At 45.9% G+C, this 17,729-nt stretch overlaps 1 protein-coding gene across 5 annotated transcripts in view; it reads right to left on the bottom strand.

The window, feature by feature from the left end:
* The window catches only part of LOC111259934 (protein O-mannosyl-transferase TMTC3), a 187,676-nt gene that overhangs the window by 96,275 nt on the left and 73,672 nt on the right, over window positions 1-17,729 (bottom strand). For all 5 annotated transcript variants that reach the window (XM_022832333.2, XM_086968089.1, XM_086968088.1 and 2 more), the window contains one exon: window positions 1,567-1,600. In XM_022832333.2, the coding sequence (XP_022688068.1) occupies window positions 1,567-1,600 (34 nt within the window). The remainder of the gene's footprint in view (window positions 1-1,566; window positions 1,601-17,729) is intronic.

The raw sequence follows: 17,729 nt of genomic DNA, 5'->3' as shown, positions 1-17,729 counted from the left end.
TGTAGCAGTGGTAATAGCGGCAATAGAAGTAGTCGTCTTAATTGCAAGGTCTGTGTAGCACACAGTAGCCGATATATGTGCATACAAATGTACACAATGATCAGATGAGGCGGATACATAGGTAGTTGGAGTCATCTGCTACCATGCTCGACGCTAAGTCATTGCCCTTATTGGCAATTGCTGACGACGAACACTGCCATTCGCTTCACCGTCCATCTTGGTTGTCACGGCACTGTCTATACATGACAAGCGTTCGTCTTCGTGGGCCGCTGACGCAAAACGAGTTTCGCCAGCCGGCATCAGCCAGCCACGTGTCACATACGCAACGAACCTGGCATCGGTTTCATCAGAAGTTTGTTGTTCATTGTTGCAGATTGCATGTATAAGATTGTTAAAACATAAAGCTAACTTACCGTAAAAAAGGGCGAGTCTTTCGTCGATGTATCGAGATGCCTACGGCGACGTGACCGTTGCAACAATAAATATTATACATAGTTGGCAGCGAGTGTATAGAGTGGTTGATTTATTATTGAGTAGTGATAGAAAATGTTCAAAGAAACGGGTGTCGCATCTGTGAACAGTTAGTACTGGAATGCATTAAGGCGGGAGAGTAAAGAACTGCTGTTTTATCAGTGCTTTCCCTTCGTTGTAGAGCGATCGCTTATTATTATATATATATATATATATGCAAGCAGCAAGCTGACAGGCCGTTCTTCAACGATTCTTTGCGACACAGTACAGAAATTCAGAATAACACTTTACATTACTTAGCTGTATGTAGGAACTAATAAGCAGGTAGCCGTTTCCAAATGGAAAAAGTCGGAAAAAATTTAGCTGGGACAGCATCACCGTAACTCAAATGCTTGTTTGCCAGCGGTTCACGCGGTGTTTGCGCAGTAAGTGCGAAGAAGAAGAAGAGAAAGGCAGAGTTCAAGCCTGAAGGCTAATCGGATCGATCGAAGACGACGAGCAATGGAGATACCGGTAGAAGCAACGGCGGCTCTAATCCCTAAAAAGGCCCGTAATGCCTCTAAGTGGAGCGGAAGGTTGAACCTCCTATCCGATGACAGGGAGCGACTAACGGAAGCTACCACAGTAACGGCACCCAGCAAAAGCATCGACGGCGACCCTGGTTCACAAGTGAAGTAAGCTTGCCACGGTCGTTGAAGCGCTCCAGCCGTCTGCGTCATCAGTGGAGCAGCTGCGCGTGCCGCCTTTGCTGTTCTGCCAACAAACAGCTATTTCGCTTCTATTTTTTTCCTGGACTGCTTCAACTACTTCTAGCAACGCCCCAAGCACTACTCGTAAGAGATCTTTCGAATCAAGGTGAGATGATGGGCGAGATTCTACTCGAGTAGCACAAGATGCACGTCTTCAATTAATACAATTTAGTGAACAGTGCACCGAAAACGGTGCAACAAGTGAAACTTCTGCGCTTGCTACTCCAGCTGAAATGTCTTCACCTTTTACACCTGCAGCGTGCTATCTTTATATATATATATATGTGTGGTCTTTGAGAAAACTGCCCTACAAAAACTAAAACAAATAACCGTTTGAAATACTCACTTTTTTGGAGCTACTCAGGCTGATAAAACATTCCCTGAAACACGACGACAGGAAAAACAGGCATATAAGAAGATGATTAACTGTACCATTATGACTATATTAATTAAAAAAAAAAACTCCGTAACCTTATATTGAATTATCAATATGAGTATTTAATTAAATTAATAATAATAGTACTAATAAAGTATATTGTGTTATGCAAGTAGCGTTCTTTCCCTACGTTTCTACACGGCCAATTAACGAACGACGGCAAATACACCTTTTTAATTGCCAAGTGAAACGACACACTCGCTTCACTAAGAATGCAAGCAGCAGCGGAAAAGTGATACGAGCTGGCAAAAAAAAATGACGGGTAACAGCCCCTTGTATGTGCTGTGCAAGCGGAACAGTATTAGTCGCCAACATCGCTTTGGGCTTTCCCTGGAACTGCTTCACTGACCGTCAAACCCATAAGGGATAAGGGCATTTAATTATGTTTTGCAAGGGGGCTGCGTGTACGAGGACGCAATAATCGCTGCATTCACTGATTGTCTTCGGCCTCTATCTCTCCTTCACTCTATGTCTTGCTGAAGTGTCGTGCTTAGAGTAGTTTTAACTAAAGTTTAAGCCGGACAGCTATACTAAACGTGCCCCAGTGGCTTGAGGTTACCGGAGTAACGATGAAACGGGGAAAACTATTAAAAACTTGCAAACAACCTTCGTGCTTCCTCATGGATCAAAGTTTGTCAGGGATCGAATATCCGCAACTGCAGTGTATCGTGAAAGGACCGTGACACACACGCAATATCATCGCATTTGTGGATAGCCTAAGAAAAACGCAGTTAGAAGCGGACGACATATGCCGCCGCCGTTCCGCTCATCCCGAACGGGTCAGTGAATGTTTCCGAAATGTAAGCGGCAAGACGCTTGGTCAGCTCCTCAAGTTTCTGTTCCTGTTCAGCCTCTCTACTGGCCGCTGGCTTCGTTTTTGGCGTCTCTGGTAAACTCGAGGACTCGATCCAGTGCATGGCGTGGGCTTCACGGGACTCGTGTAAGCGCTTGTTTCTGTCCAGTTTCTTTTTTGAAGGTTGTTGGCCCGGAACGTCCAACTTCAGCTCCCAGCAAAAACCAACGGCACAGAGCAGCATCATCCACCGCTGTGTTGCATGCATATACGTTCACCCCCCGACTGGGTCTGAGTCGCTCGTTTCGTTTAGTCATTTGTCTCAGTTGCATGCCAGCCGGCACGTACAACCGCTCTTCTCTTCTCTCGCTCTCTCGCTTCCGCTTTCTCTCGCTTTTGTTTCCATAAACATGCAAGCATACAGAGGACCACTTTCGCAGGGAATACTCACAGTAGCAGCTCTCTGCTACCGGCAGCAGATGGATGTCTGCAATTAGAACAGTCGACCCGAGTGACTTCAGACGGCTGCCGCTGCAGTCCTGACTCTACTCTTGCCGGAAGCACTAACATAGCGGCTAGACAGGAAAAACTGCCGCACCCATTTTCGCGAGTAAACGTTGCGCAGCGATCCCATCGCTGGCAAAGTAGTTGCCCAACAGAATTCGTCGACTCGTAAGCTTGAATGCAGACGAGACGCAGATATAGCAGGATGTCCTCTCAAAGTGTGGGGGCAGTGATTGCTTGGGGTAGAAGTATATGTTATTTAGGGTAGTAATTGTCGTTACTACCACGCCTAGTAGTAGTACACGTGCTGGCTACAGGCTTCTAGTACCTGTACTACTTCTACTAGGCCGTACTGGCATTGCCGCATTTGCTGCCGTCTTCGTTCTCGGTGGGATTGTGAAAAAGGGGGAATCTACAGCCGCGACAAAGACAGAGAAATGGCGAAACAAAAAAAGAGGTAGCCAGTAGTAGCAGAGAGTAGCAGGGAGAGAAATGGAGTGCCTTTGGTTTGAACGAGAGACGATTGAGGTCCATTCGGGAGCGGTCAGGGGACAAATGGGAATAGTCAGCCGCAGAAGCGAGACGTCGGTTTTCCACCGCCAACTGGTCCTACTTAGATCCTCCGCGCATCATTACTTCGTGACATTCAATCGAAAGTCACAGAGTGGGAGCACTCTCCAGTTTCGCTGTTCGCATCCGTTCGTTCAGTTCTCTTCAGCTACGGTTTATGCTTCCTTGCTGTCTTTTGTCTGACGTTCCTCTCGCTGTTCGTCCTGTGGAGTTAGAGTTACCGACTTTGCCTGTCTTCTCGTCTCGGAACTGAACTTTTCTCGAGGGGCCGTCATCCATATGTCTTTGTCGTCGTCCGTCCCCACCTCCACGTGACGTCACTGAGAACCACTTCGCGAGCTTTTGGTGGAAAAGAGAACAACGGATTCTGAGACGTGGGATGCTAGTGGAAGATGGAGGAGGAATGAGACAACAGGGCGAAAAGAAACGAAGCTGGTGAACGCAAAAGGCCACTCATCCCGAGGTGTGCTGAGGAAGAGAAGGCAGCGGCAGCGGCAGCTAAAGGCGCACAACGATGCACAAAACAAAACAAATACCAGTAAAAGTAACTGTTTTCCCAGCACTCCTGACGTCGTCGCCTGCACAGCGCTTCTCTTGCTGTACATATATAGAGTCCTTTGTTGATTCGGGGTAGTACATACGTGTGGAAAGCAAAAGAGAAACTTGGCAGCGCCACAGTTTTCAATGCGCGCCATTTCGAACGCAAACGTACACAAATGAATACACATATACGTGTTGATGCTACATGAAACCGTCATGATAGTAACACTATTCTGATATTTCCTTATGACCTTCTATATGATAACAGCAAACGAGTAGTTACCAAGTAACCGATAAGCAGTTCCTTGGAGCAGTAGCATGTAGTTCGCTTTTTGTGGAGTAACGATCTCCATTTTTAGACAAGAGATGTACTCCGTAAGAAACGGGTGGAACTCCTTCGCTAGACTCGCCACTTAGCTTGAAGGACCTTTGGTAGAGGACATAACAACATAATGGGCTATTGGCACATGAGCGACGAAATGCAAAATCGTCCGCTGTAACATTAAAAAATGTAAGGATCGCACGATAATATGCGCCTTACCAAGGTTCAGTGTCTGGTGTTTAATGCTGATGAGTGAATGTAAGACATTTCGAAACATCTGCGACGAACTGTTACGGTATAAAATATATAATTAAGGAATGTAAACTGTCGAATTCTATAATTTCAGATAAAAAGATGATAACTAGAAAATAAAATCGCGATCGAAGGGTCGCAACAAAAAATAATCGTCTACATTAGACAACTTAATAACAACTAAGCTGATGACAATGACGACCGTTAGCATCGATTAAACGACGAGCATTTTCAATAATATTAATAAGTACAATTAATGAAGTTGCGCCGTATCTTTCGCTATGCACTGGCATTCATTCACCTTGTATGTTCCTCTACGTTGGAGACATATTATTATAGCCAAGAGATGTTTGCCTATTCGCGCGCAGGTCGTTACAAGTACGAGAGAGGGCTAGAAACAACGTTAAAAAGCAGTCTTCCTCTGTACTCTACTTAGCTCTTCTACCCTATTTTATATTTTTGTTTTATCTCTGGATCGCTTACGGAGAAAGTAAAACTCATACGTAGATAGCATCGTTGAGCAGAGTTGCGATCCTGGTATTCTACGATACGCCTGCGCAACGGTCTCTATCTGCCAGGCTTCCCCCAAAGACCCAACTGACTGTACCGGTGGAATTGCTGGTACTTGCCATTGATCTGTTAGCCGCTGTCCCAGCTGTTGCAAGCCTCTAGCGATCTAGCAAAGTGACGGCATAGATCGGACCGATCCCTTGACTGCGTCGTTCCCTTCGTCCTTATTGACGGCTAGTTTCCTACTGCTACCGTTACTAAACGAAGCTATGCTCCCAAGTACCTGCAGAACTCGGCGTAGTAATATGCGATCCAGACAACGGCAGAAGGACCTTACTAGCCTTGGCCGACACGTTCCTCGCCTTCCGTCGACACCAGCCCACCAGCCAGACAGCCACGGCGGCCAACATCAATAGTCCTAGCTTATTCCTTTTCTACATCACGAATGAGCAAGATGGCTGCATTTTGCCTGAATTTTGCATACTTCTTTAGGACAAGCTTGAGCTACAAAGCAGTCGACGTCTTCCAGACGAATGCAGACTGAACAGCTCCGACTGAACAGGGAACTCAGACAGCAGGCAGATTCGCACATAGGTATTGTGTTAGGAAAAACGCAAGTAGAATTTAACTTGATCGATGAAAGGCGCTTGAATTGCCGACCCAACGCGTCAAGCTACGGCGGTCAAGGGGGAGTTCTAGAAAAGTGGACTTTGAATGTACATATAATGGAAATAATAAACTTTTACCTTGAATAATTACCTTTGAAGAGAGGGTTCCGAGGTTAACGTGATACAAACACTTGTGTCACGCTAACCCTGGAAATCCAAAGAAATCCGAATTGGGAAAATATGATGCGCTGCACACTTCAGCAGCTGGCTGTTATCCTGTATCGGGTCTTGTAACTAGTCCAGCGTATTAAGAGATATTTCTTAACGTACGTAACCTATTATTGCTGTACAAAGTTGTCCCTTTTCGGCTTCAATATTCACTTCCCTGAAACCTCAGATTTATCGATCGCCAACACTTGTTGGTAGCGCGAGAAATCATAGAGAAAAATTTCAAATCCCAATATGGAGTGCGCTCTGAACGACAGCTTCCTTCGAGTCTCAAAAATTACGCTAAAAACCCTTAAACAAATTCTACCTTCGTGTTCACTCAAGATTGGTTTTAGTTCTCTCAGTATTGCCTGGCAGAGCTTCATTAATATTAGTTCTTGCTCGTAGCTGTTCTCTCAACTGACATTCAGTCGTTCCTTTTAAGACACGTCCCGAAACCTTATTCAATACTGTTTATATTGACATCAACTGATATCAGCGGCTGTTATAGTTGACGTTAGTTTCTACTAGGATGTATGTAGCATTGTTTGCCAAATGTTCTGATCAAAGGAACATATCTAAAGTCGGTGCCAACAAAGCTCACTAAATACACGTATTATCCGTTAGTAATCAATTACAGTACGGTTGGCTACTTATAAACGATAAGAGAACCGTGGGATCAGCTCAGTAGATAGTCGATAACGCTGGGTATGATATTCCGTGTGAGTTACGCTTGAGTGCGCCTCGAAACATTTTAGAATAGTGTTCGTATGCTAATAAAACTGCTGTATTGCCAACAGCACACGGATATGCCAACATATTGAGACAATAGAGCCTTTCTAAACGGCAGTTTTCCAGCAGAATTTCATGTTTTGATAGGGCTACTTGAAGGCGATTCGTGTTCCGCCACCTGTCCATCTATCTATGTATCAGCCTGCCTTGTTGTTGATTGTTTAGTGCTCAAAGTTTCGAATAAAAGCAATTGACGATAAAACTGGAAGCGCCTGAGCTATGAAGCGGCGTGAGTGACCTTTGCCAATAAAATTGGTAACGAGGCGTCTTTCTATTAATATTAGGCTTTGAAAAATCACCAGAGCAAAGACGTATATCCATTAGATTTAAGATCAGGCGTGTACGCGTAGTAATGTATTTCACGATCACCCGTGTATGTCTATGTGTGTGGAAAAGTAACCCATCATCTAGTAGATACATCTAGCGGTTAGTTGTTAATGAACAACCCTTAATAAGTCGTCACAATTGTTCAAATTAGGACAAGGCTGTTCTGTAACAGGGCTGTGTGGAAGCAGCGAAGCCCTTGGAGGAAACGATGGACGCCGTATCGCGCAAAGGATGTCAAACTGCCCTATTGTGTTCAACGTTAATCGAGAGGCAAACGGGAAGAGAGAGAAAAAGAATCACTTGGTCCTCGGTACGTGTTCTAAACCGAATAGGAACCTAGGGCAGCCGACAAGTACTGCTAGCTGGACCGGCCAGTTGTCAGAGACCGGCAATAATGGCAATGGAGGAGGGCGAATGCAGAAGAAAACCTAAGGTGTCGTCCGGGCATCCGGTAAGGGATGGTACATAATTCATGATTCATGTGGTGTTAGTGCAAGAGAGAGTATGGCATCTTGCACTGCTAGCGATAGGGACTGACTATCGGAGGCAGAGCTGCCCATTGCGACGTATAATTCGTTCGGTTCACTGACCAAGAACTCAAGGCAAAAAGAGTAGTAGAAGGCGAGGAAGCAGCAAGACGTGGAGAACAATACGCCTGTGTGTTTATCTCTGCATGCGTAGTACACGTATGTTTTTGTCGCAAAAGAATGGGCTTCTGTCCCGTTCACCTAAGACTGAGCGGACTTTTACGACTCGGCTACCCAGCCACCGCACTGTAGCTGCTCCGCCATGACGCCGATCCTTCAAGCAGAGAAACAGGCTTGACTTAAAAGCAAGTTCTGCTCAATGTAGCTCCACCACCGGGGCGCTAAAAAAGCATATCTGGAATAAGAATATGAACGGGCTACGGTAGCTCAATAGCTATCGAGAAAAAGATAAAGAAGTTTACGAATCGCCTCTCGCAAGAGGTCGGCAACCTAACAGTGGCACGTCATCAACAAGAACTGTCATGAGAATATATAGTGGAGAAACGTCCCCTCGACAAGGACGCTGTCGCAACCACTGACTTCAGCGGGACGGATTGTCAACTTGACCTAGGATGTGTATTGAATATTTGTTTTCTCGCCCCGCCTCTTTCAGTATTACGAATCTAGAAATAACTTTCTTCACGAACTCGAAGCATTTGGGACGTGAGCCGCTTGGTCGACTGTAGCTGGCTGACGCAAAACTGTCTCCGCTCCATTTAATCGGCACACACTCATGCAAGATCTGTTCTTTGCAACATTACGTCGTGGAGATGCTTCCTAACCCTTCCCGTGTTGACCTCCTTGCGCGCACGCTTGTCCTGACTACCCTCGGCTTTTCGATAAAGTCTATATTCTATATTACGTATACGGATATAAACTACGACTATGTTTTTCAGTACAAGAAGGTTGGCACTCAGCTGTTTGTCCATTCCTGGTTGTAGACAGGAACTGAGATTCTTCTTTTTTCGCATTGAGTGGTAGTAGTGTTCGCTAAGTTCGAAGAAAGCACGAACACCTAACGAACTACCACAAAATAGCCCCTGAAAAACAAGGGGCTTGACAACAGTGGGACAACTTTGGACTGTTGCAATATATCTCGAGGACAGTCTTCTCTAGCGAGGCAGTGGGCCGTTGTGTCCACCGAGCAGCCACGGCCACCCTCGCTCCACTGCACCCTACTACTTATCCCGTACTGGCCTGCTGTCCGAGAAGGAACAGCTCTTCCCGTTTGCTCAGCTTGTCCTCACATTTCCGTGCTTCTCTGGGGTTCGTTCCTTGTCCCCCTCGAGATCTAATCCTAGTCTTAGCGCCCACGCCTCTATCCTACTTCCCGTACCACGAGCCCCATTACAAAATCGTGCTGTATAGCTAGTACCATATAAGCTAGCGCATTTGAAGCACGATCGCAAACGCCAACCTCCCGGTTGGCGGTTTACTCCGCCTATCGCGGTCCCGTCGTGCACTCAAAGCAAATCTGCTCGGATTACGATTGAGTCGCCTATTCATTAAATATAATAATCGTAATTATTTGTAGCTTCTGTCATCGCCAGCCAGGCGACGTCTGGCTGTTTCCTAGTCCTAGAGCCCCATGGTCTTCGTCTGCTCCGCCTCCTCCTTCGCAAGCATCGAAATACAGAGGAAGAAGGACAGAGAGAGATTCTTTACGTCCGCTGCCTCTTACTCCTCTCCGTTCCTTTATCTCTCTCTCTCTCTCTCATCCACCGATCTGAGCGCTTCTCGGCTTTCGGTGCTGTCAGCTGCACTCGAAACACACATGTGGTCGCTGCCTTGTGCGGTGGTTCTTTTCACATTTGAGGGACGAGAGTTGTCCTGGTCTCTCAGCAGCTCGCCACTCTTCAGCATAGTCCGAGACTTGTCCTAGCTTCACATTACACAAGGGAAGGACCGTTCTCCATAGCGTTCTCCTAACACCTACCGATTTGCTTAAAGCCCCATCGTCTTAGACTCTACATACGTGAAGCACTTTGGATCTTAAGATGAGATGGACGAGTCGGACGGGACGAAACGAACGCTGGTTAGGTAGTGGTTCTCCTCACTTCAAAGGTAGCGAAGTGTCTGTCTCCGGAAGCACCTGAGTACCAGGTCGACGGTACTGATGGCGGGCCCAGTGGCGTTAGCAACGGCCCACAGGGTCAAAGACGCGAACCTATTTAGGAAGACAGCCGCCGCGTCCTCGTTCTGGAGACTATATATATATATATATATATATATATATACAATTGCGCAAAATGGACGGTTGGAAAGACGGCCGACAGCAAAGGGGATGGGGCCCAGGTAATCTAACATGGTAAGGCGAAAAAGAAACGAAGTTCTCCGACAACGAGCCAAAAGCAGCGTCGAACTGGTTGGGGGTTTTGGGTCGTTCAAGGGACCTCACAAGGAGTTCGGCGTAATAGGAACCCAGGTGGGGTTGGTTTAAAAATCAATTACCTTTGCCCCTGCTACCTTTTCTCTAGTAGCCTCAGACACGCTACTCGGCTTCATTCCAACAGGATTATTCAATCGAACACATACAGAGCATTACACAGCTCAAGTGTGAGAGAATAGTAAGTATTCGCTGATCATCTACGTTGCCAGAATATTTTTCAATTTATGCAACAATGACTCTACCTATGTTCCTACAATTATATAGGAAGTATCAAGTTCATTATCGCGACCGTATTTTGACATTATGATAGAGCAAAATAGGAACCTGCAAAGCAAACATTTAGTTGGATCAGTGATAAAAGAATTCAATTTCAGGGTTTGCCTTTTACTACCTTCATCTAGGCTTAAGGTTTGACTGTTAGTGGCAGAATGCATCTATACTATAATATGCAATACTGCTTTGTTACCGTTACTGTTGCTTGCAAATAAACGTTATTTTCACTTAGTGTTTCGCACAATGCTACGTACACTAATAGGACCTGGATGATCAATACATTTCATTACGTCTCATGTCTGCGGAGGCACGGCTGTTAACTTCTTGCTCTTCGTAGATACTGTGGGATTCAGTAAACCTTCCGACCTTTTCTCTTCCAGATTTCACTTACGCAAATAGGTTAACTTATCCGTTCCTCATCACGACCGAATCAATAAATATCCGCCTGTCGACGAAGTTACTGAACCTACATATATATGTATGTAGCTTCAGTAGGGCTACGCTGGGCTCCAATCAGTAGCTTTTAGCCAATTGTGGTATTGCTCTTTGAAACTTTGTGTCTTACAAGGAGTTGTTTTCTTTTCCTCTCTCTTATATTGTATCTGCCTGACTTTTTGTCAGTCGATACGATAAGACTTCGACCCCAATAAAGCGAGGTCTCAGTCGTTTTCGTTCTTGTATTTGACGTATTATTCAATGGCGACCGCTGCATGCATCTATAACACGCAGTTAGATTCGGCGGCCAACTATGGAGGCAGTACACAGTACAGCAAGGAACAAATAGGTCGAACCACACGGGTTGACGATTGTACCAAGCAGACAAGCCACGCTTGACTGCTACAACGATCTGGCGATACGGAGTGGTCGTGGTGGCACCAATACGAGCTATCCTTGAAACAGTTCGCGAAGTGTGGGTAAACCACGTCCTGCGACCCATCTAGCCCCAGCTACCGATCCTCGATAGGCTGACGTTTGGAGCACAATCAATTAACTTGAAAGTAGCGTATCGATAGCTGTTAGTGTACCATACGAACAGGCATGGCTGCGTTTCTTTTGAGTCGACTGAACTGCACGGTATCTGCTGCTGACGATTCTGGGCAAACCGCTACCCCTCCATCTATCTAGCAAGAATGTAGAGTATCCTAGGATTAACAAAAGTGATTTTCGTACAAAATCCCATCTGTGTGCATATGCACACCGGTATAGTTTGTTTCTTGGTCTTCTGCTGGTCTATGGACGTATGCTACTTTTATGAATGTACGGGTGGCTGACTAGGCAGGCCAATACTCCACATATGCAAACGCTCACGCCTTTTCGGTGTCATCTACATTGTATTCACGAGGTACTGGCAAAGCAGTGATAAATAATAGATGTTAATTAGTCGAATATGCTTGTTCGTAAAGCGGCATTACGGTAAAACTTAATTTTCATTTATCAATGGCTCTCACAATATCGACATAGACTTTACGGAGCACTTGAGCATTTAGTGGTAAATTGGTTGGCTATCTCAAACAGTAAGCGTCGAAATTGTAGAGAGTGATAAGAAGCTCATAGTTTAGCTAGCTCATAGGACATACCTGATGGACCCCCTTTGTAAAATCTTGGTAACTATGTAGTTCATCAAGACGTACTGTACGGTTACCCAAGAGCTCGCCAGGGCTTATTACATTATTCGGAGTATGTGTATTCACTTCAAAATGATAAGGTTTCAAGAACAACCTACAGACGAAGTGTCGTTCTGTTACAAAGCTCCTTTTTCAAATCACCATAATTTGCTTTTCAATGTATTCTCTTCCACCCATTTTAATTCATCGTTGATGACGACGAGCGCTCGTTTCATGAAATGGTTAAGCTTTATATTCCCTTACCCTATCAAATCCACCCAAATAGCCCTGATAGTACAGCTTCTTTACTTATACTCGTATAGATGTCTAGTCTTCTGTCTGTCTTTTCGCTATAGTAAAAAGCTAAGTTATTATCTTGTGTCCCTTCTGACGTCACTCGATTATTGTTGGATGGATAGAAACAATAACCGTCACCCAGGCTAACCCTATTAGACGTCTGGTATCTGGATGAGTCAGCGGCTAGCTGTCCGCTTACAATAGAAGCGCAGACCAGAATACTGGCCTGCTCGTCTCCCGGCGTGCCTCCACCCCTGTAAGGTCAACTGGGCTAGCTGCCCTGTCAGTTCGTCGGCAGGCTCGCAGGCTGATATGAACGACCTGGTTAGCGGCCCCTCGCTCGTTGCTACGTACGGCTGTAGCAGCAGCAACTACCCGCAACGACCTTTCTCAGTCACTCCCTCGTCGTTTCACATCTTCCTATTCCTATATCGTCGCCCCTTCCCCCATCTCTCTCTATTCCCAGAGGGCTCCGGCCAATTAGCCAACACGGCTGCAGCCGCGCCACTGCCTCAGCCACTAAAGCCAACTCTGACGTTCCGTCTGAGACGCTGAAGCCCGTACTCCCGTCGGATGGACGGGCTTGGACGATTTGACGACCAGGCCAGCTCGAGCGAAGTCGATTCATAGTCGACTCAAGCGCTGTACTGTCTCGTTTCCCGTCTCTCGTCAGGGTTTCGAGCTATTGGTCTGCTTCCTGCGCCATCACCCCTAAGTTCCTGCCTGCTTCGTTTTCACTGAGGTCCTACACGAGCGGGATCAGAGGTCAGAGGTAGGATGATCTCGTCTCGACCTTCATCAGAGCGGTTGTATTCTACCACCATGGTATCGTCAGCAGCCATGGTGGCTGCCGCCATCCGAGGCTAACGCAGACGCTCCAACAATGCGTCCCTAGAGCACCTACAGAGAGAAGCGTTAAATTGCTTTCACAACATACCAAAGCCTTACTATGGTACTTAGTTGGCAAGGCAGCAAACCTAAGCAGCCGGCCGCCACTTGTTCGTTCATGATACATGAATAGGCACCTGTGTGAATGTGCCAATCAACTGCAGGCGAACTAAAAGACCCCTGTTTCCGCTACTGTAACAAGGAATATTATAATGCGAGCACAACGTTATGTTATTAATCCGAAGAGAAATGCAAATGTTCGTGGATTTAAATAAGGTCATTTTGCATTTCATATCCAATCAAGGTGACCTAACTGGGCAATTCTGTTTCAGTTAAGGCGCCCGATCAGCTTCTTTCGAAGAACAAGAAAAGGTCGGCCTGAGACAAAATTTCTCATAACACTGAACGGGCGGCTCAGCAGGTGGCGCCGCACGAACATCGTACCTTCTGTCAATAACTGGATCCTTAAGTATCTTTCGCTGCTTAATGCTTTTCTGCATCATGTGAATCACCTACGCGACAACCTCCATGTTCATGTTTAGTTACGTCTTCGTCTTGAGAAGTTCATGCATGCGCAATGAGATAGTATGTCCTATAAAGCTCCCTTAGGGGGTACAACCGTTTGCTCGATTCTCTGTTAACACAAGTTGATCATACAGCTGAGCTAAATGCGCACGCTTGCCCACTTGATGCAGAGTGCACGTACTAACCTGCGAAGATAACATGCAACTACATTTAGTCTTGGTTGGTAAAAAAAAGTCAAATATAAACATTTTTTTGTGCTGCTGTCTCTAACATAGTAGCAACGCTAAGCAACCCCGCTCGAAGTAAACTATGGCAGAAAAAAACCATGTAATTATTCGATTAAAGCTCTCATTTGATATCGTATGCGCTGCTGTTGTCGTTACCATCGCCCTATGCATCCCATCGGCATACAGTTATTGTAAATTCGACTCCTTCTCTAAACCATTGTTTGATAAGCTCCATATCACCGCCATTGTGTGTACCTTTTCTTTTTCTCACTCGATGTTATATATATATATATATAAACGTTCATGACCCCATGATAACGCCAGCGTATGTATTCCCCAATGTTTTTGTGTGTGTATTATAAGTGGCTGTGTAGCGAGGACGGGGTTGGGTGTACGCCCGCCATAATGAAGTATTGTATCATCAGACAGCAGTGAGGAGCGCCTCTGTCGGGCCGATCAGCCTGATATCTGGATGGGTCGGGAATTGGCTAGCCACCCAGCAAGCAAGTTCTATCTCTCGCTCGCCCGTTTATCCACCCACCCACTTTCGTGACACTCTTTTGGAACAGATGTGTTTGACAGTTGAAACATATGATACCGTCGATGACGTGGGTGCACATACTACATTCACTCGTTTACTATTGATCCTTTCGTCTACGGTCCGTGCTAAGTATTAAGCTATACAATAAAGTTCTGTCGATTCGCTGTCAGGATCGCTGACGCCCGCGACTGCCGCGTCCTCGTTGTCGCTGTCGCTATAATTCGTTGAATGGTCTAGTTTTATCATTGTAATTATTATTACTATTGCATTTTCTTCCCTGTCTCTTTCGTCATTGGAAAGAACTACGCTGTCTACCAACGAAAGTAGTAGTTGTTGATACGATGCGTTATGGTACAAATAAACGCCTTGAACGAACACAAGGTGAGATCAACGCAATGGGTATAAAGCGAACGAACAAATTAAATATTTCATTATTAAGCAGAATTAGTAAAGATAATTATAGAAAAAGAAAAAAGAAAAACTTTAGCGATGCAGCAAAGATTGGTCTATTGTCTATCCTGCTAGGTCACATTGCTTGCCATCGTACCGACTGTCTGGCACCTACCTCAGTGTAGCAGTTAATTACTGTGTGGTTGTCAATGCTACGAATGAATTAGTTCATTAGGTCGTTTACGGATTCTGTGTCTCACGGCGTATCGGAGACACTGTTTTATTACTACGAAGCAAACCTCCTTACGCTCCTTAACAGCGGAAATGACTTGATTTCATATAATTTTTTCTTTAAATTTATTTGAGCGTGGAAGTTAGTGGTCTTAATGCCATGCTTAAAATATAATATGCCTTCAGAGTTACACGTTCTTTGTGTTTGCCCCACCAAGCCGAACGTAGAACTGATGGCCAGAAGCCGACTTATAGGAGTTATGCAAAATTCGTAACGCCTCTTACATGTTGCCAATGCGTGATCTTGTGTAGTAAACGAAGTGACTAAACAGCACATAATTTCAAAGAAAGCAATATTTTTGCCTACTTAGTAAACTCAAGTCAACGAACATACGCAACGTGTGGGACTCGAGTCAGCCGGGCGTGTTCCTATAGAGGAAACCGATGTTGACTTACAATTGTCTTGACAGTTTTTTAAGGGCAGGTTTGAACGAACAGCGTGACCCGGGCTTAATTTCCGCTTTCCCTTTTTTTTTCGGAGATGAAAGGGCTTACCCTTGTGCAATTGGACTTACTAGCAAGGTGAACTTTATCTTAACCCTCAGCCACAATTTTTAGATGCACCACCATTTTGGAGGCGATGACAATTAAGATGTTAGGCAAATTATTACTGATACTGCAATAAATAGTACGTTCGTTTGGCTTGTAGTAAAAACAGTGAGTGGCTACTGAGATTATGGACAGGAACATATTGTACCCATTTTATCATAGACGCTTTTCAATAAACATACTGGACATTACTTGATAACACAAATATTCTCCGTTCTTCCGACTTACGTGGTCTGCTTATCTGAGTTCCACCGAGGGTCGAAACAACCGTTTGTTGTCTGACAATAATGAAATCTGTCTGAAAAATAATGATTTTATCATCTAATATCGTACACATGTAGAGCATCAAATATGAAAGTAGCATTTATAATGGCCTGATGCGCTCCGTAGAGGTACGAGATAACAAAGTGTTGGGGATCTACAAACAAAGGCGAGTCCTGTATGGACGGTGGCCTGTACCAATCGAACCAAAGAAATCACTGATCTGTATCTAACGGATCTGCTGGCGTTCGCGTTCAACTCAAACCAAGTAGAAATATGTATTTTAAATTTACGCTTTCGGGAGCAGCAGACAGGGTGGCGGAGGCAGCAGCCTGCTAGAGCTGTTGCGGTTTGCTGCTCCCCCATGTCTGTTTCGGCTATCACACAACAACGGGGTATGACTATAGCTAAAACACAACAGCAATGTCTTAGTTTAAATGACATGCGCCGTATGCCCTGCACACATAACGTCGTACAGTTCGTTAACAAGCTGATGTGATTCGAAATGGCATGGCCGTGCAAACGACATGGGCGGGTTTTTTGCTCATGTTGGTGCAATCGGTGGCTGGCTGACTTCGATAGTTGGTTGAGATTAAAGTGTCAGATCGCTTAACGCTACAGATTCGAGATCGTGATTTGGGAGGTACAGACTAAGGGTAGGTGGCGGCTGTGAACGTGCGCGTGGACTATTCCACGTTGTACGAACTCGCTAGCTTCGATAGGGTGGGACAGGAAATGCCTGCTATGGGGCATGCATAACGTACGGGCGGCGAGCAAACTGGAAACGAAAAGCAAGCGCAGGCAGGCGCAATTTCAGAGTGTTTCCCCAGCGGAAACGATGGTTTTATTGTCGAGGAGACGGAGAGAGAGAGAGAGAGAGAGAGAGAGAGAGAGAGAGCAATGACGGCTGAGAAGCAGAGGTGAGATTGAGCGGTTCGATTCGTCACGACGAGGGCGCGTGCGACTGCCATCGATCAAAATGGCCTGAACTGTACGCCAAATTCGCTCAACTGCTTGTTGTCTTTCAGCACAAGTCCGCTTAGAGAATCGAGCTCGCCAGTGAGGCTCAAGCGTGCTAGCCAGTCGTTTAGCCATCCAAGCAGTTATCCACGAGCGATGGTACACGTAGTTGTAGAACTGGTGGGAGTGTTTCATCGAGTGCCAAGGGACACGACAGTAGGGAGACGTTCTTCGAGAGAAACAAATAGGACACGACCTCGTTTGCGTTCGTTTGCCATTGTGCATCCATTGGCTGGCCTCCCTCGGCTTCTTATGAAAATCATACGAGAAGTATGTGTGGACGTTCGATGGGACACTATGTCGTCTTAAAGAACTCTCTAGGTAGCACTATTGGGCCCGCCTTTGCCGTACCGTTAGCACGGGCCGCATAGGCATATAACGAGGCCAAAGGACAGGGCGTGGTTATTTCCCCACCCCCGTCTCGGGCCAAGCTCTCGGAGGGCGGGCGAAAGCAAAAGTGGATTGATGGGGGTTCTTAGGCCAAGCCTAACCTCGCTTCATCCATCATCTCCACTGCCATCCGCAGACACCCCGTAGACTACTTGGCCTTTTGCTCGTCTCGTTCGATGCTCCTTCATCTAGGCAGTGGCTTTTCCTCGTTCTAGCCGTCGGCTCAAACCAACCTCTGTTTTCCTTCTGTCTTCCTCCTTGTTCGTCTTCACTTTCATCCGTGTGCATCCCCCACCTATCTGTTCTCCCGTTCACTCTTAGACATAGCTTGTTCCCGCTCTCGGCCCCTTTCTTCATGGCTATGCACATCGGGCGTCACCCATGACAGAACCATCACCACAGAAGAGAACAGCACCTCCACCACGCCACTCTCTAGGTGGCTCCCGCCGGTATTATGAGCTGGCACAGATAGAGAA

The sequence above is a fragment of the Varroa jacobsoni genome, unplaced genomic scaffold (genome assembly GCF_002532875.2).
Source record: "Varroa jacobsoni isolate VJ856 unplaced genomic scaffold, vjacob_1.0 scaffold_386, whole genome shotgun sequence".
NCBI classification, from domain to species: domain Eukaryota; kingdom Metazoa; phylum Arthropoda; class Arachnida; order Mesostigmata; family Varroidae; genus Varroa; species Varroa jacobsoni.
Note: the sequence above shows the minus strand (reverse complement) of the source record. Positions and strands in the feature narration are given on the sequence as shown.